The sequence below is a fragment of the Rhyacophila brunnea genome, unplaced genomic scaffold, assembly GCF_057557595.1.
Source record: "Rhyacophila brunnea isolate RB1 unplaced genomic scaffold, BYU_Rbru_1.0 scaffold_1, whole genome shotgun sequence".
NCBI classification, from domain to species: Eukaryota; Metazoa; Arthropoda; class Insecta; order Trichoptera; family Rhyacophilidae; genus Rhyacophila; species Rhyacophila brunnea.
This window is the reverse complement of record NW_028232751.1, coordinates 45,302,227-45,326,601: the sequence shown is the minus strand read 5'-3', so window position 1 is coordinate 45,326,601 and position 24,375 is coordinate 45,302,227. Positions and strand designations below refer to the sequence as shown.

At 33.1% G+C, this 24,375-nt stretch overlaps 1 protein-coding gene across 1 annotated transcript in view; it reads left to right on the top strand.

Moving 5' to 3' along the window:
• The window catches only part of LOC147079845 (uncharacterized), a 41,257-nt gene that overhangs the window by 13,550 nt on the left and 3,332 nt on the right, over positions 1-24,375 (top strand). Inside the window, exons 7-15 of the mRNA XM_085944806.1 lie at positions 158-306; positions 6,141-6,329; positions 8,467-8,628; positions 9,999-10,231; positions 14,107-14,208; positions 16,543-16,700; positions 17,654-17,737; positions 21,279-21,457; positions 24,218-24,367. Of these exons, the coding sequence (XP_085800932.1) occupies positions 158-306; positions 6,141-6,329; positions 8,467-8,628; positions 9,999-10,231; positions 14,107-14,208; positions 16,543-16,700; positions 17,654-17,737; positions 21,279-21,457; positions 24,218-24,367 (1,406 nt within the window). The remainder of the gene's footprint in view (positions 1-157; positions 307-6,140; positions 6,330-8,466; positions 8,629-9,998; positions 10,232-14,106; positions 14,209-16,542; positions 16,701-17,653; positions 17,738-21,278; positions 21,458-24,217; positions 24,368-24,375) is intronic.

The window sequence follows — 24,375 nt, the reverse complement described above, 5'->3', positions numbered from 1 at the left end:
AGGATGATTGTCAAATGATTGTTGTGATTAACCCAGCCCATGGGCTGGGTCAAACCCATTGAAAAAAACAACATGTGCTTTTGCTGATGCTCTATTAATATACCCATATAGAGAGGTTATCATATTATGTCTTTAATATTTGGATGTTTATTTGCAGGGGAAAGACCATCAATATGTAGAATTTGTGATAAAACTTTCACCAAAATTAGCATTCTAAAAACACACATTCAAACTCATGACAACCCAGACTGCTTTAAAAATTTAGATTTAATACAGAAGACAACAATGTTAGCTGATCATAAGAAAGTAAGACTTTTTTTATATTTAAACTATGTAGTTGTTAATGGGTCTTATGATATGAGGCGTCTATTTTCAAAAGCCGATAAATCTGCATATTGTCTTACAAATTACAAAAAATATGTACATAAAACCTCGTTAATAAGAACACGGATAATTCGAAATTCACTGTAATTTGTAATTTTCGCGAAAAAAAAGTCCCTTGAACATTATTTTCATATAAAACCATACCTTTAATTCAAATTCGTAATTCGAAACTATTTCAGAGTCCTGGCATATTAAAATATTCAATAAATCATAATAAAGTACACTATTTCATGAGCCAGTCATTGAAAATTGTGAGTTCTTTTCGTAAAACATCATAAATTATTACTTATTTTAAGAAGGTAATAAAAATAATCCTGACATTTTATCACCCATTAACACACACGGCACCGGAAATTTGGTAGGCATATCTATAATCGTAAACGATATTGATGAAAATCAAAAAAAAAAAATTTATATTGTCCCTCATACATTTCATAATTCGGAATTCGAATTTTTTTTCGATTTTCAGTCTAGTGGAATTCATAATAACGAGGTTTTACTGTACATATTCTATGTGCGATTTTATACATTTTGTAATGATCTATATCTTCTATATAACTAAAGCCTTCCAAAAACATACAAAAAAATGTTTAGAAATCAGTCACAGCTGTTTTTCGCTGGGAGTCGGATTGTGCGATGGGAGTTCATCTGACAGTTGCAGTTATTTTGATTAGTTTTGTAACTGTAAGAGCCGTTTCACACGGGACACCTGTGTGGCGCCACCGGCATGGCGAGGTTCCGCATTTATATATAAATGAACGCGACACTCGTGTGTCCCCGTCTGAACGTGCCCATTTAGTTATGTGTAAATGTGGCCACTTACCACGCAGGTGGCTTACCACAGGTGTCCCATGTGAAACGGCTCTAACACCCGATGTCGACAGCCTTGGTGATGTATTGTTGCCATTAGCGGGAGCTTTCATTTTTTTCTTTCAGTGTCTATAAAGTGGCACCCCCGCCATTCCTTAGTGTTTGCGCTCTCCCGTATGGTGCGTTTTGTTTGATTCTTATCTCATATAATATTATGTAAGAAAATTTACACTTCATCGTATTATTTTCTGTATATTTTCTACCATTCACATACAGTTAAAGCTCAGCGTAAGGATTAGTTTGACACCTCACTTTTTCTGCTGCGACATATGGTATAGGTGCTACGCAACGTGCTCGTTGGGTGACATTCGTTCCCTCAATTGCGTAACATTTCCTGTTTGCCGGTGGCATGTGTATTATTAAATGAAACTTTAATCTGTTATTCAATTTATTTATATTTGACATATTGTGGACATTACAAATTATAAGTTTAAGACGTTCACAACATAACATTTAGAAACAAATAAATATAAAACAGTATTACATAAAAAAAGAGATAGATCAGTAGTAATAGTAGAAATGTGTAAATACAAAAAATATTAATTAAATAGGTACAAGGAAGTACACCGGATGAGTTAACCCTTTCCCGGCGACCGTATTCCAGTAGGATACGGCTAGTACGTAACACATGGGCGACCGTATAGCGGTCAGATACGCAAACCTTAACCTGTTGATAACGCAAGAAATATTTTTCATGCGGCATTGAGAATTTTATTAAAAAACAGCCCGATCCATCCGCCTACTTCCACCTATATAACTTTGTCAAAAATATGTTGTTTTTATTTCATAAACATCGATATTTCGAACCCTCTCGATCTATTGAGATTCGCCGGTACGATTGCATCAGTTCAAATCTACGCAGCATTTTTCAACGGCTACGCACTAGGTATACAAAATATTTTCATTCGAGTTGAGTGTGCGCCGAGTCATTTACCGTGTAAAGTTGAATATTCACCGCGATCTCAACATCATGTTTGCAGGAATAAAAGACAACCAAAAAAAACGAACCGAAAACAGAAATGTGTCGTCCAAATATTTCTAAATATGTACTTGAGCTTGTGTTCTGGATTATGTCATTTATTATTCATGGTCATGTACTCATGACGCGTCACCCCAATTGTTTGAAAGTCATAAATTGAGCTCATTATTGAAATTCGTAAATATGTAGTAAAGATGCGTCCACACGGAATGAAAAAATATAATATACTATATTTTAGTTAGGACGATTGCAAGTTTTACCAATAAATTACAAATTGCTATGAAGGAATATATAAAATGTATAAATGTTTGATAAAAAAAAACACACACACACACACGGGTATGCAATATAATATAAAATATAAATCATGGAATATTGACTTTTCAACTATATTACATATCGTAGCATGCAATTTAATGTTTATAAAATATTAAAACCTTACGCAAAAAATGTTTTTATAGCACTACGCAGATTTTACATATTTACACATTTTAAATAAATATTGTTTTTTTAATAACACATGAAATGACAATCACTAACATAACACAATGCTCAATAAAACTGAAAAGTTTAATCTAGTAAAAATCGACTCAACTTTACGCGACCCATAAAACATGTAATAATATGCGACACAATAAAAGCTATTTTTTCAATATTTTTAATGGCATTTTTAAGTGTTTCTAACATGACTAAAATAAAATTAGTGTGAGTGATTTATTAATTTTCATGGGCGCACAATCAATGCGACGCGTTTTGACGTCATCAAATATGGCTACATAATTTTTCGGTTCAAGGGACTATGGGTGATTTTATTAAAGTAAACACAGCTAAATTCGACAATCGATTCTATTTTTTAGTGTGGCACTTCGAACCTTATGTATCTAGGCATGATAACAGTTATACCAGCTATTTTTAATTGCCGTATTTATCATAATACAGCGAAGAATAGCATTTTGAAAAACCTTACCGCAGACAGGGCTTCTTTCATATTGAAACTTAAGCAGACCTTATTTTAAGAATTTATAAAACATCGTCCACCTATACTCACTCTCACGTAGGTGGAATATATCAACACCCGAAGCAATTTCGTTGAACATAGTTATCGCCCTCCCAATTGGCATTACCAGTGGCAGGTTGGTTCTGCACATTGGGAGAATAAACAACTGATGGTCTCTATTTCTAAGATAGTTATCAGGGGGACACAGGTCAACACTGCCCAGAATGGCAGAGTTTTTATTTATACAATCTATACAATGCCACCTCATTCATTTCGATATCAAGTTTTATAGCATTTTAAATTACTCCCAATTTTGTGATGTAGCTTTGCTGGTCATGACACCCTATAAGTATCACAAAGAAAGACATGGTTCCACATCAAACATGACTTACAGAAACTGATTATTTAGAGTCATTTAAATAAATGTCAATATCTCCAATTTTATTTTTCTTATATTTCATTGCAATAAAAAGTTTATCAGCTTATAAAAAAAGGTACCTATATTGTTTTAAGTTATTTGAAAATACAATACGACCTTTGAAAAAAGAAACTTACACATTAAAACCAATCAGTTTACATTTAACACATGAAAACGTCGTTTACCACAAATATTGTATTGTGAACATATCGCTTTTTGAAAATAGATTCCTCATATTTTATTCTTTTCGATTATTCAGAATATAACTTAATTTATGTATTTTCCATTGAACACATACGTATGTACTTACTTTGTGATGATAATTTATATTTTACAATTATAATCTTACAAAGCAAAATTTTAAGTTTTTATCTAATGTTTTTTTCATTTCCTTCAGTCAATATGATCACTTTGATCTTATCATAACAATAATTGAATATATCACAACGTTAAGAGAAAAAAATCTATAAAAACATATTATCTCGTGTCGATTTTTTATGATAACCTTTTTCTAGTATGCATCTGTCATCTCAGACAGCCAGTACCTCGTAGTGTTTAAATAAAATCAACAGTGCTCCAATTAGTTTACATTAAAACATAATTCAAATGTCATGTTATTAAGAAATATTGTAAAACTTCAATCCAATCAACCATTACTTAAATTTATGATGAGTGAAATAATTAGTGATATTTTTCATTAAAAGAGTTTAAACCTTAAATTTCCTCCAGTAGACTGAGAAATGAGACTGCTATGGTAAATTTTATAAAAGTAACCATCGAATACTGTCTTATTTCAATAGATTGGATTAACCACATGAAAGAGCAGTACCATATATTTAATTTGCAACAAAACAATCACTGCTTTTACCAAGCAGTAATTTGAAATGTAAATTAAGTAAGTAAGTAACTAACTAACTACACCCCAACAATCAATTTAAACAATGGATAATAATTATTATTATTTACCAAATTGAAATCTCTTGTATATATTATATTGAATTGAGTAGCGTTAGTTTTATAGATATATTTGTTAATGGAGTACCTATCTAACAGTGGCGAAGAGTGGAGGTAGGCTGTTAAGATCCGCCATAAATAGTTAAAAAAACTTTCTAAATTTTGTCAGTCATACGTATTTGTTTTTATCGTCGGTTATTTTTTAAAATTCAATTAAACCCTGCGAAAGCCAAGCCATAATAGATAATAGTAAAAAAATACTCGTCTATGTATAAAATATCTAAAATTTTGCAATTAAATCATACATAACTTTGGATATTTTATAGATAGAATAATATTTTTTATCTATTATAGTTTGGTTTACGCAGGGTTTTAATAAATTTAAAACCTGAACCAACAACATGCGTATTATGAATTCTTAATCCAACGAAAACAAATAAGTATGAATGAAAATGTGAGCACAATTTTGTCGTATTGCCCAAAATATACCAAAACTATTACGGTTTAATTTAGGCAGGGTTTAATTGATTTTTAAAAACTAACCAACACCATCTGTAAATTGTAGTCTTAGTTCTATAAAAACCAATAAGTATAACTGACGAAGTTTGGTGTGCACTGTTTATGTCGAATCTTAACAGCCTACCTCCACCCTTCGCTACTGCTATCTTATATATAATAATTCAATATAAATTGCATGGAATAATTAATAATACCGCATATGCAAGTTCTACTCTGACGGAAGAAAGAATATAAATATAATTTTGAAGAGTAGGTATTTTTGTATTTTTTTTTTTAATCAAGTTGTCAAAGTAAAACAGTTCAGTAAATTGTATCTCTTAATTTTATCACCAGAGCTCACATTTATTTGTTTTTTTACATGCGTGATAATTTCATATTACAAGTCCAAGACATTCAGAATGTCTTATTCAGTAGTGAAAAAAAAATACATAAACCTATGTAAATAAAAAACTATGATAAAAAATTATATGAGTACAGGCGGCCCTCGACTTTTGCACATAATTGGTTCCTGAAAATGTGTTTGAATGTTGAGTGTTCGAAAGTAGAGAGATGGAAAAAAAACATCAAAAAGTGTACTTTAAAATATTTATTTATCAATGGGTAGAATAAAGTTCACGAGGCGTATTAGAAATCAGGTGTTTTCTTTACAAACTTGAAATAGTTGAATACCACCCTTTTACGTATTTGACAAGGTGACGGGGAGCAGAGGAGTGCACAGTTTTTGCATTATCAACAAAAATCTAAATTTTAAGAAATGTACGAAATAGCGAATTGTGTGAAAGTAGAACGTTGGAAAGTCGAGGGCCACCTGTTATGTATATTGATAATCAAATTGTTTGATTGAACACAATAATTATTGCTTTCGCAATTGTCATCATCGAAGTCAGGTGAGTTCTGCATCTTGTGAGAAAGAGCAATAATTGATCCTTCCAATTTCTCAAGACAGTTATTACCAAAACACTTTTCCTTCATGTATTATAAATAGTTGTCTATATGATTATGTAATATATGTTTTCCAGGTGTTGGATGCGGATCCAGAAATATTAACTAACGAATATTTAACCGATGTAATAATTGAAGATATACGAATCGGGGATGTTGACAGATATATCAACGAGATAAAAGTTGATTGCGAGGATATAAATGATGATTACGATTTCAATGATGCATTAATTGATAACGATGATAGTGATTCACAACTGAAACAGGTAGCAGTGATGTTTGTGCTTTTTTAAACTAAAGTTTACAACCTATTCTATCCATATAATGTTTGAGTTGTAATCTCTTGAGAATGGCCTCTACAACGAGCCAGAAACGTCGAGGAAAGAAGGTGGTAGAACACGCGGTGAAAACCCAAAAATGTATTGCAATACTATTTTATTATATTTCCGTGAGTTGGCAACACCGTGTGATACTACCATTATTGAGTAACTGCATCTGCTAAACGGTAACAATTGGTAAAAACTATAGTCATTATAAAAATATGTTTAAACATTTTTTAGTCAAAAGGGATATTTTACAAGTTTACAGGGAGGCAATTGAAATTATTGATTTACTGATCAATGTTCCCTCTAAGTTATGCGTGTGTGCATAATTCAAAAAACTTATCTGACCAGATGTTTCCAACCTCCACATACAAAATTTTGAAGAAAGTATTCCTTGGTAGACTAAACAATGACCATCATTTTATTACAGCAATAGCTGGCCATATATGTACAGTTTTCGTAACAGGTTGAACATGCCAGTTAATACGTAATGGCGGCCATACAGTTATCTTTGGTAGATAATCAGCTGCGCCCATAGACGGACAGTTTTTGACTTGCCAGATGTGTGCCAGGTTCAAACTGCCAGCGACCCCCACTCCCGTGTTTTTGTAAAACTGTTGGAATTTCAACTCACCGAAAGTTCTCTGATGACGTTAGATGTTGATAACGTAAAGTAGAATATACCGCGCGATACAACTGCGGCTGGTGTTGCTTGTTATAAAATACAAATTCAATTTCATTCATTATTAAAAATGTAATAATATTATGTACGCGGAGTCGCAAAAATTATATTTTATTTATTTTTACGAGAGTAAAACAAAGTTATAGTTATTTATGTAAACATATTATTTTATACAATATAATATAAATGTTAAAATTTTAGAGAGCATTATAAATATTAAGTTATTGTGAAAATATAGACTAATAACTCAGTACTCAAATTTTATTTATTGTATGTAGTGAATATTACAAATTATTAATTTAAGACGTTCACAACATAAATTAATATACCTAATTGTGAATGACAATGTCGGTAAATCTAAATAAAATTTAAGTATATATTTTAATAATATCATAGTAATTAATTATAATACTGATGATTGATGTAAATATAATTTTGTGGCATGTTTAAATTTATTGTATATAAAATCAATACCTTCATAAATATTACCGTTTTCTAAAAATATGACCACATAGATAATTAATACTGTCCATTAAAGGGAATAATTTATTCAAAAGAAAAGATTTTATTTTATATTTACACGAATGTGTATAATATTGTTTCGGTGAATCGATAAAATACACAATCCACTAGCGAAATCATTATTTATTTTACCAACGTCATAGGTGTGTATTTTATGTCAATTTGTTTCTTATAAAAACAATTAATAACCATAATAAATTCAAAGTAAAATTATTCGTGTATCAATATCGTTCAAGTATACCATACCTAAAACTAATTTAAACAATACCCCTGTGTAATATCTCCGCGAACCTAACCTCCATAGTTTTTGATACTTGCTCTGCCACAGACAATAACTGTACGTATATGGGCACGTCTGTTGACAGTTCGACAGATTTAAATGGGGTAGTTAAACTGATCTGTGGTGTGCCCACTAACGTACAGTTATTGTCTGTGCCATGTTCAACCTGTTACGAAAACTGTACGTATATGGCCAGCTAATTAAATTTTGCAGATTCATTTTTCACAGATGATTGTCGTCATGTTATTTTAATTTAGTCTTCACTATAATTAATTCCTTGTTGGCTACGTACATTCTTTCGCGGCATATTAATTTAATGAAATTGTGAATATTTACATATTTTTTTATACATAATATAAATGGCTCAGAAGAATTTATGATCCACACACACAGTAGAAGAATCTTAGGAAATGTTTTCGTCATCTATTCACTAATATTGTTTTTATGAAATGATGAACTTGATGCTGAAGATAATATTCTATGAATCCTACCCTAAAAATATAGTTTCTCCAAAATATCTCTCGTGTCCTTTTGTCTTCACTTAGCAATTTTTATTAGAATGTGATTATAAATATTTGTATTATGAACAATTTCAGGCAATGACTCACAAATCCAAAAAGAGTCCTTATAAAAAGCGTAAATATAAAACGCACAAGTGTTCCCTGTGCCCAGAAACGTTTTCAAGGACCAATCATATCATCCGTCACATGGCAACACACGATTATGATTATCCATTTAAATGTGATAGTTGCAGTAAGGTATGTTTCATTACGATTTCTTCCTTTTTCTCCACAACACACCAAAGAAACCTTATCGATCACTAAGAAATTACATGTTGACATATAGTTCCATTAATTTATAATGTTAACCATTTCAATTTTGTGACAGCGTTTGAAAACAATGACATACAACAGTGATGGGTTTTTGCATCCTGTCGCGGTCTCAAAGTTTGAAAGACAAACTTTAAGAGCATTTAAAGTGCCACGGAGATACTGAGAACGATCTTCGGTCCTGTTTCCGAGGTAGATAGCATGTGGCGAAGAAAGTACAACCATGAACTATATGTAATGTACGATGATCTCTACATTGTCTCACACGTGAATGTGGGGCGACTCCGTTCAGCAGGCCGTGCCTCTAGGATGGAAGACACCCAACCACCAAAGAAGTTCCTCAACCGTCCATAAGTTAAAAGGAGGTTCGGGTGACACCTAACAAACTGCCAACCTACCTAAAGCCCACATACATTTTCCCCCAAACTACTTTTTAACCTACACAAATGCCCATACATAGACATTTGTTTGATTATCAACGGACTGCAAACATTGCTTTCAAATTGAATACATTTTTTAACAGTCATCAAATAAATTTTGCATGTTTTAAGGGCGGACGTGCTCAGCGTGGGTCAAAATGGAGCTTTTTTTCTATTTTCAAAGCATGATCCTGGACATTCCTTAAACCTTGTAGATAATCTATTTATATAATTTTGAAGCCTTATTATCCTTTATATTTATTTTAAACATTTGATGACTGCATAAAGTATTTTTATTACATAAAATAGTATTCTTTCAAACCTCTCACTCTAATGTTTTAGAATATAGTCATATTTCAGTACATAAATGTGCAGTGGTGTTAAGATTTTTTACATTTATTAATTTTCAATCGCATTTACAAAACCATCAGTATAATTTATGTCGACATTATTATAGTGAAATATTTACGATAAAAAATTATATTGATAATCTCTGTGATCCCAAATTTGGCAAGAATTAGGCATTATATTATTCAAAAAATGGGCAAGATTAACACATTTGAAGATAATTATAAAGATACTCATTATAAGCTATGTCTTTGAGCATTCAAGTGTGATAAAATTTTCTACGAATAATGATTGTTTTACAATGATTATTGACCTAAGAATAAAGTAGTGTTTTTTTGAAATACACCATTTCTTTTGGCATTCCCCAGTGGTTAAGCTACAACATACGGCCGTAGCCATAAATTGACAAACTATAATTGAAGTAGGGAGTAAAATGATGTTAACGTGCGTGTTTGAACATGTACTTAACCGAATTTTTTTTTTTTTCTAATAATTATTAATTGATTCTAATGTTTTTTTCTATTATTACAGGTATTTCCTAATGATGAAATTCTTCAGAAGCACAAACGGCTGCAGTGTGAAAACTCCTCAAAGCCTTATCAATGCGGAACGTGCGAGATGAAATTTACATATGAGATGTCACTGAACAAACACATCCTGCGGCACCATAAGGGGGAGTCGGTCTCCGTCAATTTCATAGATCCCATGTTTCAGAAGAAGGAGAAGACTTTTATTTGTTCAAATTGCAATAAAGCATTTTACAGGTGAAACATTTCTTCATGCAATCAAATATTACTCCTGTGTGACCAATAACACGCCTTCTCTAAAACGGTGGTTTACAGAATTATAAATTCACCCACTGACGATTTACGGACATGCCCGTTTTAATGTTAATGGTTGAATAATGAAGTCAATGTATCAGCCCAGCATGGTTTCTTTTTTGATCTGTATAAATAAGTCGTTGTAAAAATCAATTGGTTAGTGCACATATCGAGGTTTAAGAAACGACACCTCGTAAGTGACAAAATAACAACTTTACAAGGGTAGGAAAAGACTTGCCTGAGCAATATGTGTTTGATATTTGGTATTAGAAATCAATGTTTCTGTCATCTAAAGTGAATGTATGTATGTACAGGGTGTTCACCGGGAAGGTTTACTACTTTAATTTTGTATAACTTTATGGAAAATGAAAACAAAATGGTTTAATGCTGATAAATGTTTTATTAAATGTTGGGAATTACGTATGGAAGACAATGTCAGCTAAATGTCCGCCTCTGTTAACCTCTTAAATGCGAGCTCTTTATATAACATTTTCACACATTTCAACCGGTATTTCATTAACTTAGTCACAAATGTTTTGTTTAAGTGTTTCTGGTTTGTTGGCATACACCTTGCTCTTTAGATATCCCCACAAAAAGAATTCTGGGGCTGTTAAATCAGGTGGAGGCCAATCGACATCACCATTTCTTGAGATAATTTGTTGTGGAAACAGATCTCTCAGTAATGCCGTTGTAACATTAGCTGTAAGTGATGTACGGCATCGCAAATGGTCTTGTGGAAGAAGCTCTTGTGTCAACTGAATATTAAATGGATACAAATTCAAATCTTTATGCATAATTTCCCACAAAGTTGTTGTCGTAAATCCAATTTCTTGAGCACGGTGTCGTATTAAGGTTGATGGATTGTTTTGAACACTTTCTAGGACAACAGCAATGTTTTCAGCTGATATTCTCGTACATTGTGGCCCAGGCCTGTACTTATCTGCTACAGAGCCTCTTTCTTAAAAATCATTCACTAAACGATAAATAATGGGTTTTGATGGCACATTATTTCTACCCAAAATTTTACATAATTTTCTAGTCGTCACAATAAATGATGATTGATTTTGATAAAATGTTTTTACAATTAAAACACATTGGTTTATTGAATATTTTTCGATAATAAATTTGCCACGTCTATACTTCACGATTTCCAAATATGAACTGTCAAAATTAATTTTTACCAAAATGGCGACGAAACAAAGTAGTAAACCTTTCAGGCGAACACCCGTTAGTATGTGGATTACGACAGGTGACTGGTGGCAAATAAAACGATGCATTTTCGAGTAGTTATTAGTTGAATAGTTAGTAGAGGTGAGTGGTAGATAGGAGATATTGTTTTAAATGTTTTTAGGAGCTAAATATTAAGTATAATTTTAGAATTTTCAGCTTTCGTCGGTAGATACCGATACTACCAATATATTTAATATTAAAAAAAACTTATTTTGAACAAAATGAAATACTTACGAGGTGCCATTTCTTAACACGTTGATCGCCATGGGGGTCACCGGTGACCGGCATTGGATTACGTTAAGGAGGCCATGGGGGTCACCGGTGACCAGCAAAGAAGACCTTCCTTAGAGTTGTTCTACAGCGCCGGCGGGCACGCTCGCAGTGCATTTTTCGATACACGGTGACCGGCATGGCCCTTCTGTATATTACTGCCACTTGGCCTGAAAATATGTCTTCCAAAATATAGGCTCACTAATGTAAAGAATATACATAATGAAAAAAAAAGTTTTCGTTTTAAATTGTAAATGTGTTTTTATTGATATAAAATAGATTATAAAAATGTAAGTTATAAAAAATATGTAAATAATAAAAAAACAGAATTACAAAAATGATTATAAGGTATGTATACGTATATTTCCAGTTTATGTGTATCCAGGTATTATACTACCCAATTTGAAAACTTTTATTCCGTATTTGTGCCTTTTCTGTTTATTATACTATCTAAATCTAAATATAATTCGACCGCGAAATGGCACCATCCTCTCGTCAACACATATGGACAGGTGACCGGCGAAATGGCCGGCCCGGCGCAATAGAATAAATTAACTTGTTGGCGCCGCGACGGACAGATGTGGCCGGCACATCATAAAAACCAATATTTACGTAAAAAAATCATCAAAATGAAAAAAAAACATTATATTCTTTCATAACCTATCAAATAATACCTTAGAAACAAATAATCATTTTTTAACTATTTTATGTAAAACTAGTTGGCGATCAATGTGTTAACCCTCGATATATTGTATTTATGTATAGTCACAGTCATGTTCAGTTCATTTCATCTATTTCATCAAATTAAATTTTATCAATACACACAACTTGGACATACGGCATCTGTGCACTAACTCAGTGCTCTGCAACCTTTTCTCACCCACGGCACACCAAAGGTTTTCCCAGAATTCCGCAACACACCACACGTAAAACAATTTATACACCAAAACACGGACCCCATATCCCCAGGCCAGGAACTTTAGCAGGGTCCCCTACCAATCGCTAAGGGTAAAGAGAGTGTGATGCTCTAAAATAGCATTTTTCAAATGGCGTTTGAGGTAAAATGAATGGTATGTTTGCGATTTTTTGTATTTCTTAATACATCCACATGAATTATGGTTAGTTGTCAGGTTAAGAATAATTATTTGTCAAGTATTGATACAATAATAATAAATTGTATCCTACAATTGCATGTTTTCAAATATTAATATTAGCATAGTAAAATAGCGCCTTGTTTTACTGTTAAAGCAAATTAGTAATTTGTATTTATCGGACTTATCTGGTTGACCAGCCACGCCGGCCCCTCCCTGAGCCTGGGCCCTCCAGGCTAGAGCCCTGTCAGATGCCCTCTTGTGGGGTCCATGCACCAAAATTACATTGATTAATGTTTTTTATTTGATAAATAATTAAATATACATGACACACTAGGAAGAACTAAATGTACATATTTCCATGTATTTGTATTATCAATATAATAACTAATTAATGTGATACCTGAGAGCTTGTTTCAATGAACGAATCTCGAAATTGATCACCTAGATATGTCGTAGAAAATCTGAGCTGAACTGTGATAGCCTTGTCGGATATCAAAGGATTTTTTTAATCGAAATCCAGAAAATAGCCAATGGAACATCGGCGAAGTTCAGTTTTAACATCCCGTCGTTTCTCATTTCAACAAATTCCTCTCGAATTTATAGGGAAAGCGCTTCTATAAAATTTTCAGCATTGGTTGAAAAAGGGTTTCGAATCCTGTCGTATTGATTGTATGAAAATAATGATGAAATTTCTTTTTGACCTTGCATTGTTTTATTAAATTTATGCAGGTGCTCAAATATATTACCAGCCATGTACGCAAATTTGGTTATTAAGTAAGTATTGTATAATATACAAAATTATTGATGTTTTTTTTTTGAGCAATGCACCGCGGCACACCTAGCATAGTCTTGCGGCACACCGGTTGCGGAGCACTGCACTAACCCATCGAAATATAAATCAGTGACGTAAGTTTTACTGTAATATCACTTCTATTTGATGGTGAGCATTCAGAGCTGGTCCATTTGGATGCAATGCGGTCTTATGAATTTACAAGCGATCATAGATGACAAATGTAATATTATCTGTCATCAAAATCTAATGCTCACAAACCCAAGTATAGTTGAGATTTTCGGCATAAGCAGTAATTTTTTAATCATTATTGACATATTAGTCATGTGCTCAAATTCAGTGTATTCGTATTGTGAAGTTCACATGCTTTTTGTTGATGCAGAAATGGTAATTTATCTATTATAAGAATTTATTGAAGTGTATATTCTTTACAGACAAGAGCATTTAGATAAACATTCCAAAATTCATATGCCTCACGAAAAGAAATTTGAATGCCCTGTATGTCAGAAGAAATTCAACCGCAAGGATAATTTAAGGTAAGATTTCTTGCGATTCAATAAACATATATTTATCAAAATATAGTCAAAAACCAGCTTAGAATCTGTCACAGGTAATCGCAAATACGCGGTTTTGTGAGGAAGTTTTGTTGTGAGTGACATCACATATACAGTCGAACTTGGTTATTACGATCACGGAAATAGCGAGATCTCGGAAGTAATGAGAAACATTCGTTGACATTTTAGTTTATGATTTTCTCCATACATTTATTCACTTTTATAACGACCTACTTCTCGGATATACCGAGCAAAACTGTCAATGTGTCAATTGTTTAAAAGCAACATTTTCGACCCAAAGCAATAAAATCCGACCGGACAGTTAACTAGACCGATGCCGCAGGGATCGGATTAAGTTTATGACACTAGTTAAGTGTCTAAGTAGGTACCTAATTGGTGTTTTCGCCGACAACATTGGGAAAGTATCCACGCATATGGTTTCAAAAATCCAAGCTTTGCGAAGTTGGTAGGTACCTACCAGTGCCGGCGCCACTTCATTATAATAAACAACTTCTTTTGTAGTTCATGAATGCCATGCTTGTTTCGGGGATTTTTACAATGGTTTTCAGATTTTTTATGTTCTATGCTTAAATAGAATGTGGCGCGAAAAATGTTGTATAACGATATAACGAGCAAATTCAGTCGATCCCATCTTCCTCCTTCCGATGCGCATATCATCTTGTAAGATTGTCAATTAAGGTTTTTTATTATTAATTTTCTTTATACATAGTTATTTCTTGGTGGATGATGATGATACGAGGGTGGGTCAATAATTCCTTAGAAAAAAGCATTAAAACAGTTTTTATTTTTGTATTTTTTTTTTATTTCTCAACATAATCTCCTTGGAGCTCAATACACTTGGTTAGACGTTTCTCAATTTTTTTTAAACCGTCAGAAAAATAAGTTTTCGGAAGGTCCTCAAAATAAGCATTTGTCCGATCGATGACTTCTTCATTTGAAAAAAAACGTTGTCCACTTAGCCATTTTTTTAAGTTTGGGAAAAGGAAAAAGTCACTGGGGGCTAAATCTGGCGAATACGGTGGGTGGTCGACCAATTCGAACTTCAATTCGTCAATTTTAGCCATTGATCGTAAACATGTGTGAACACGGGCATTGTCCTGATGAAAGAGGATTTTTTTCCTGTTTAAATGAGGCCGTTTTTCTTCAATTTCGTTTTTTAGCTGGTCCAATAAAAATGCATAATAATCCCCTGTTATTGTTTTTCCTTTTTCCAAATAGTCAACGAAAATAATTCCACGTGCATCCCAAAATACAGTAGCCATAACCTTACCAGCTGATTTTACGGTTTTCGCCTTCTTTGGACATGGTTCGCCTTTCGCAATCCACTGCTTTGACTGTTCTTTCGTCTCGGGAGTATAGTGGTGTATCCATGTTTCATCTACAGTCACAAAACGACGAAAAAATTCATCCGGATTGCGTTGCATGAGCGACAACAGGGCTTTAGAGGCCACCACCCTATTGCGTTTATTGTCGACTGTGAGCAAACGCGGCACCCATCTTGCAGAAACTTTTTTCATACCCAATTTGTCATGTAAAATAGAAATGACGCTACCTTTTGAGATCCCTGTAACCTCAATTATCTCACTCAACTTTAATCTTCGGTCACTTAACACCATATCGTGGATTTTATTGATCATTTCTGGTGTAGTCACCTACCTCTACAGGACGTCCTGAGCGTGGTTCATCCTTCGTTGATGTACGACCACGTTTAAATTCATTTAAACAGTTATAAATAGTTGCAAGTGAAGGAGCAGATATGCCGTGAACTAAATCCAACTCATTTTTTATTTCCTTTGCTGTTAACCCTTTTATATTAAAATGTTTAATAACAGCTCTAAACTCAATTTTCTCCATTTTTGTAAACAAGCAAATTTTTTTTTTAAATGTACGAAAATAAAAAACAACAACCCGACCAATCTGATTGAAACTTCGCAGCATACTGAATCGGTAGTGCCACTGCATGAAAACAAACCGCTTACAGTACTAGTCGCGCCACCTGTCGGCTTTTCTAAGGACTTATTGACCCACCCTCGTACATGATAAGTTGAAAGAAATGATTAAAGACTACACAATGGTTCTTAAATATTTTATTTTTATTAACTTTTCCACATTTATAAAATACCAAGACTAAGACCAATTAGGTTGTTTGGCTTCCTTCAATCTGTGGAAGTTCAAATTCTCTGTCTTTGAATATTTCTATTATTGATTTACCTGACCGCTCAGGATTTGTATTATTTGTAGACAATAACTAAAAAAATAGTTACTTCTAATGTTGTATTATTGTTGATATTTCAGATCACATTCGAGAGTTCACGAACCTAACAAGGAAGAATTAGATTCAAACTGTCTGTGCGTATACTGTGGACGTTCATTTTCAAATTCGTCCAATCTGATCGTGCACATGCGTCGACATACTGGCGAAAAACCCTACAAATGTGACATTTGTGAGAAGGGTGAGTACTTACTACTTTTATTACACATAAGGGCAAATGCAGAGATGTTGGTGTTTGGTTAGACTTAACTAAGTTACAGTATAACCTCGTTTTTACGTGCCCGGAATTCACGTTTTCCCGGCAATTGCGTGTAATTTTTTTCAGTCCCGATGTATTTCAGTACATTTAATACCCGCATTTACGTTTTTATTTCCCGCGATTTACGTCAGAAATATTCAAAATATGCGAGTTACGCGCGCTTCTGAAGAACTGTCTGATGAAGAAGAGGTTGATATTCCAACGAAAGAAGAAGCAATGAGGTTCACCGAGGGTTTAAAAACCTACTTTACAAACTTTGCTGTAATCCAAGATGACACTTTTAAATGTTTATATAGTCTTGAAAGAAAATTACATAACAAAAAAACAAAAATGCAACAAACTAATATACATGATTTTTTCAATAAAAATTTAAATTGAATGTTGTTTTTTAATAAAACGTTATTTTTTTTGAAACATAAAATTTTAATGTTTTTTTTTCAATACCCCCCTTTTACATTTTCCCTCCAATTAGGTTTTTTTTCCAGTCCCTTAAATAACGTAAAATAGGAGTTATACTGTATATTCTTTGCACAAACACATATGTACAGGCAAACTGCAATACTTTCAAAACATCTCAGTTTTGGAAAAATGGTGTTGATGCTAATTTTAGTACCTATCCAAACAATTTCTGTGCTATATTTCTAAGTTCATAAGTATAGAGAATCCTTGTTCATAAAGGTAGTTTTATACAAAAGGCATTAGCATCATTGTCATTTTCATGTGTGATTATAAAATCCTTTCGACCATATTTTTTAATACATATTTTGTTTTACTTCATTCCCTGTCTCTTGTTGTAGAACTTCCAATTGATCAAGCAAAAACTGGAAACCTTTCTTCATCTTTTTATAAACATATTACCTTTTCTATTTCTTTAGGCTTTCCAAGATCGTCAGACCTTCAATGCCACAGAAGGACCCATACTGGAGAAAAACCATGTCTGTGTACTATTTGTGGAAAAGGTATACAAATCAGTTGTCTTTGATTACAAACAATATTGATTTACAGTAAAACTCCGTTACTACGAACATGCTTATTTTGAAATTCGCCGTAAATAGAAATTTTTGTAAAAAATCAGTCCCACGAATAAAACAGTTGAAAATATATTGTATAAAATAAGAGTTAAATCTCTTTTTTTATACAGATTGTAAAAATAATAAGTATGAAAATTTTTTGATACAGAATACAATTAATTTGAGAATCAATATTAAAATTAATTTACCATCTATATTATTATAAAAATAGTTTTTAAATTATAAAAATATTCAAGCAGTCAGCTACTATTATTTTTCAATATAATATTTTTTTTAACCTGATAGCTGCCCGTAACGTAACGTTTACGTCATGCAGGGCGGCGATTCAGGCGCCCGTACTGTACGATATACGCCGAGCCGTTCTACGCGCTTGTATGAGTCAAATATTTATTTATTTAATTTTAAAACGTGTAACTACATTTCTGATCAGACCTTGCAAGCAAAAAACATTTGTACGGCGCATACATCGCGAGAATAAGGGAATTTCCCGAGAGGCCAAATCAGGGTTAGCTCAAAATTCCCCTGCACACTGGGATATCTTGTACAATAGGCAGTTGGTATGATTCGATAGTGATGCGTCAGTTGTCGCCGGAATATCATTTAGTCGGGATGCTAATTCGGAATGCTTTCTTATTCAGATTTGCGTTATAATTGGAATGTTTTCAATGTTTTTACATTGAAATTTAATTTCTATTGAGTGACCAAGTGTTTTTATTTATATTTCATATACAATTTGCGTATAAAAAAGTGTTATATTTACGAGTTTTGTTTTAGATTTTACCTACTAAACTTGAATGAAAAGAAAGATTTTCGATGTTTTTAGATAGAAATTGACAAAGGACTAAGTGTTGTGACTATTTTTTATTTGTATTTCGCATTCGATATGCGTATACAAAGTGTTTTATTTACGAGTTTAGTTTTACAAATTTTATTATTCAAAATGGATGAGATCGACGAAGTTGGTGAAATCGATAACCTTATCGAAACAGTTGAATCTGAAGATGATGGAAGTGATGATTCGGATGTCGAACTTGAGGAAACTTTGGAAGTCGATGAAAGTGAAATTATCACACCGGAATCCACTGAAAGACCGACATTTGAGTGGAAATCGGATATGTTTGAGCCACGCGCATTTTCCTTTGATGCTAACGTTTCGGGATGCAAAGCTGATAATTTGACTTCGGATGCACTCGAAATGGACTATTTCAAATGTTTCATCGATATTTCTTTTGTTGAAATGTTAGTCCGAGAGACCAACAGACAATTTGTATTTGCCACAAAAAATATCACAGTTTTGAGTGATCGTCTACGGCGATGGGTAGACTGCACAATTGATGATATGTACACATTTTTGGGGCTGTGTATGCTAATGTCAAGGAATTCACGGAATAAAATATCTGAACACTGGTCTATCCACAGATTGTTATTTTCACCATGTTATTCCGAAACCATGTCCAGGAATCGTTTCGAACTGATGCATCGAATGTTGCATTTTTGTGACAATGAAACGCAGGTTCCCGGAGATCGACTATATAAAATTAGACAGGTCCTGAAGGAACTGAAAATTTCTTTCAAGCAGTACATGTGTCCATATCAGAACATATGTATTGATGAGAGTATTCTCCTTTTCAAAGGCAGACTTTTATTCCGCCAATTCATCAGGACGAAGGCTAGTCGTTTCGGAATAAAAATTTTTGTAATGGCTGATTGCCAAACTGGTTTTGTCTTAGATGTAATCATTTATACCGGAAAACAAACTGAAATTGAAAAAAATAATTACATCGGTATATCGGGCAACGTGGTGGTAACGATGCTTGGACCATACTTGGAACTAGGGCATACATTGTACATTGACAACTGGTACAGCAGCCCAACGTTATTCAAGTATCTTTATGATCACCGGACGAATGCCTGTGGAACCGTAAGGAGAAACAGAATTGGGATGCCCAAATTTACTAAGAAATTGAAAAAAGGGGAAACCGATACATTCCATACTGACGAAATTATGGCTTTGGCGTGGAAGGATAAAAAGGATGTTACAATGTTGTCCACAATTCACAACAATACTTTCAAACCTACTGGAAAAGTAGACTATAAGACTAAAATTCCGATTTCCAAGCCGGAATGCATTGTTGATTACAATAAAAACATGGGTGCTGTGGATCGTAGTGATATGATAATTTCTTCTGTAAATTCGACAAGAAAAACTGTCAAATGGTACAAAAAACTTTTTTTCCATTTGATAGATTTATCTCTGCTGAATGCCCATGTATTGTTCCAACAAAAAACTGGAAAAAAACAACCGCTGGGTGAATTTCAATTGAAAGTCATCGGACAACTGATCGAAAAACATAAGTTAGAACCAAAAACTCTTTTGAAGCGAAAAGCACCCTTACCCTCTAGGCTAACAGAAAGACATTTTTTGGGTAAAATACCACCTACTAACAATAAAATTAATGCGGCAAGAAGATGTTATGTATGTGCCAATACAAAAAATCAGAAAAGACGGAAAGAAACTAGGTATTTGTGCAAGCAGTGCGACATTGCTCTGTGTTTTGAACCGTGCTTTGAAATTTTCCATACACAAGAAAGTTTTTAGTGATTTTAATGTGTTTAGTATACTTCTTAGTGCTATAAGTATTAATGGTGACATTTTACAAAAATACTATAAAATTAATTTTTCAAAATACTTATATTAAAAAAAAAAAAAAAAATTCAACTAATTCTTGTAAGTGCAGTGTTGTGACAACCCTACCATACCTGAAAATTTTCAGACATTTTCACGAAATTGTGTATGAAAAACTTTTTCGCCGAACTTCAATTGAGGTCTCATATATGTAAGTGCATTATATTGGACTTTTCACTATTCTTTTAATTTTTTTATAATATAATTAATTCCTGGGCCCTGGGGAGTATACCTAGTACTTTCAGCTGGGCTGTTAAAAGGTTAATAAGCATGAGCGAAATACTAAATAAATCTGGGCTATTTCGTGATTTATTGTTATGAGGGCAATGACACCCCCTACGTATAAGGTCGGAACTGCAAAATGGTAACTTCAGTAGTACGATTTCAATAAGTTTTAATGACACCACAACGTTAATTTGAATGCTGGAATTGTAAATTTATTGAATTTTTGTATTTTTTTCAATATCATAGTTTTATTATCTTTAAAATTATTTATTAAAGGCAATCAAGTCAAAATATCCAAAAACGCAGTTACAACCTTTTACATTGTCGATTATATGATTAGTCTAATTAGTTGATCATTACTCTTGACCATTTTTTGTGGAAGATTTTCACTGAAATTTTAACAATCCTATCTTCCACAAGTTGGTAAATACCCACCTAAAGTATTATTCTTATTTTAACTTGAAAGACTTCAGAAATTTAGTAAAACTAAAGTTAGTAATTTTTTCATAATTCGGTTTTTTTTTTCAATAACCAATAATATGTATTGTCTCTTTTAAGGCTTTTCCCGTTCCAATAAGCTGGTTCGACACATGCGAATTCATACAGGGCAACGCCCCTATAAGTGCACCTTCTGTGAGAGAGCCTTCACACAGTCGAATGACCTGACGTTGCATGTCAGGCGACATACCGGAGACAAACCCTATGTATGTGGAGTATGTGGTGATCGCTTCATTCAGGTATGCTTATTATATAACTCAATATGGGCTATCATTTCAACATGTATGACAACACAGAAGTTACTATAATAGGTATAAAGTGTAGTCGCATGTGGTGACTTGCTTTTAAAGATGCTTTTGAAAAAACATACCTATTATTTGATTTAAAACTGTTTGATAAATAAAGTTGTTTTAATTAATTAAATCTTGACCTGTGTGCAAATCAGATTATGTATGAGAAATTTTATGCAAACATTTGCGCGAAAACGCCGCGTGCCTGAGTGTTAGTAATCTGAAGTAGCATTTATTTGCTTATATGATTCGCTTGTTAATTTCCTGTTTGATATCAATTTACTACATTATGTCGATGGGTTAATTCACTGATATTGTATTTAATGAATTTTACCCTTACCTATGTTGTAAAACTATTATACAACCAAATGGAGTATTTAATAGTATGTACATAATACATATAGTCATTTCACCTTTGATTTTCTATTGACCAGATTTTTTCATACAAAACATGACATAAAGCATCTGTGGAATTAATTCATCAATGCATTCATTACATTACTGCGACAGCTTGCTGCTGTACTAATTTGACAAAATTATTTGTTTTTTAATGCTGTAGGATCCAACTCTAAACACCTGCCTATAGGGATTGCAATACCGAATGAAAACGTCAATCTAGTATTTCGGTACCAATTTTATATTGAATTATCAATGCCAGAATTCGTTAAAAATACAACTCTTTCACGGTGCCGTAAATACTATTCTCAGCGACATCAATTCTAAATTTCAAAATGAAAGAAAATCCCGTCCATAAACCGAAGTCGGGAGAAACGACTGTTTAACTCTTTCCACCCAAATAAATCATTTTTTGTGATTATTTCACTTTTGTCGGATGATTTAGTCGTTTTAGATACTTAGGTATCATTTTGTAACAATTTATTTTGGCTTTTTAATACCAAAAATACCATATTTCAGTTTTCGGAATATCGACTGCTCAATCTGCAATCCAGTCTACTGCACTTTTGATCAAAAATAAGATTTTCATGGCATTTTGTTATAAAGCATGTTTTCTATGCTCACACAAAATTTCAAACTCCTAAACATATAAATAAATGCGTTGATGTGAAATTTCCAATATCTTAAATGGAACCACTCCGCACTTTATATATAGAAGGGAAGTTAAAATAGTGTATTAATTTATAGTGCAGCTTATTTGTAAAAAAAAAATTCCAAGTGTAAGTATTATTGATTATTATGTTTTTTTTCCGGAAATTTAGCCGGATTGCACATTAAGCAGTCGATATCTGTATCGCAATCCCTATCTGTGTGAATGTCAACACAGCCAATGCTACATACACCAGATATACATGACGTGTTATGCTTGTTGAACCCACTTATACCAATCAACGCATTATCTGGAGTTGGTTATATGAAAAGGCACGAAATTTACAATATTCTCATTTCATTTCATTCATTGCATTTTTTGTCATTATAAGAAAGTAATATGTAACGCGTTCGCAATATTCAATTAAATTTAGCACAGCGATGATTTCCCTTTGTGAATTTACTTCCTTTCCTGTTATAATGTTTTTTTATCCTTGTATTTATTTGAAATAATATTATTTACTTATCGAATTTGTACAGTTTTCGCTTCCAAAGGCACACAGTGAAAAATTTCAAACCTCATTGGTCTGAAACCATAATTTTTTTCAGCAAATTGAGATATTTGTCAATTTAATCCGCACATTTAATTCAAATGACAACTCTACTGAAGTATGTTATTAACTGGTTCTATGCCTTCAGCGAGTTTTCTCACTATATGAGGCTGTGATCGACAGGTCGCACATACAAGAGTTATCTCGTCCGACTTTAAACTTAAATTACTAGCCATTTAGCCATTTTGATTTGCATAATCTAAAATATTAACCACACAGTGACATCTGTTTGAATAATTATGAAATACTAAGCCACAAATTATCGGTATTACAGCGATTTTAGTAAGAGCTGTGCTCTACATTCAATGTGTGTCGTTAAAAATCTGTGGCCTGTCAGATACTGCCATAATAATATTGTGAGGCATAGAAAACGCCCACGGTGGCCGCGCGGCATAAGCGTTGGACTATAAAGCCGAGGGTCCCAGGTTCGAATCCTGGGTCTGGCAAGTACACATATTGTTTTTCAATTTGTGTGTGTCAGGGTATGGAGCTAATAAGTTGAGCAAGTGGCTGACATCCATTTCTCGTAAAAAACAAAATCTGTCAATACAAACCTCCACTCTGTGAAGGCCCATATGATCCTATCAGGATCGGACATGGTCGTCTAGAAAAGGTTAATAATGACAAATATATTCATAACTCAGAAGAAATTATGTACACTTCATTACATATTATATTATATACAATTTTTATTTCACCTGCAAAACTTGTTTCAATGACATATTGATGTTTGTCGAATGTTATATTGTTTTGATTAACTCTTGTTAACTTATAACTTAAATCTGTTGGTGTGTTGAGAGAACATTTTTTTACAAAGTATTGATTGCAATCATTTAAAATATAGTGTGACAGCTCTGACAATGCTCGTTTCAAAGCATACTTCTTGATAGGTTATTGTATAGCGCATACGTGCTAATGTCATCTTTTAATTTATTCAACATAAAACTAAAATATTTAATTGTGGAATGGTTGGATACTTAAATGGGATGTGTAAACAGAGCATAAATTTAATATAGCAACCTTGTTTTTTTATGTGAGATGTATTTGCTTCCAGGGTACAGCACTACAAGCCCACAGGCGCATGCAGGGACATTATGAAGAGTCCAAGCTACCAACTCCGTTCGCTGCCAATTCTGTAAACAATCCGAGTAGAGAGAATGGCCCACACCGAGTGGCGAGAGTCGGAAACGCTTTGAAATCAGAGGTCAATAT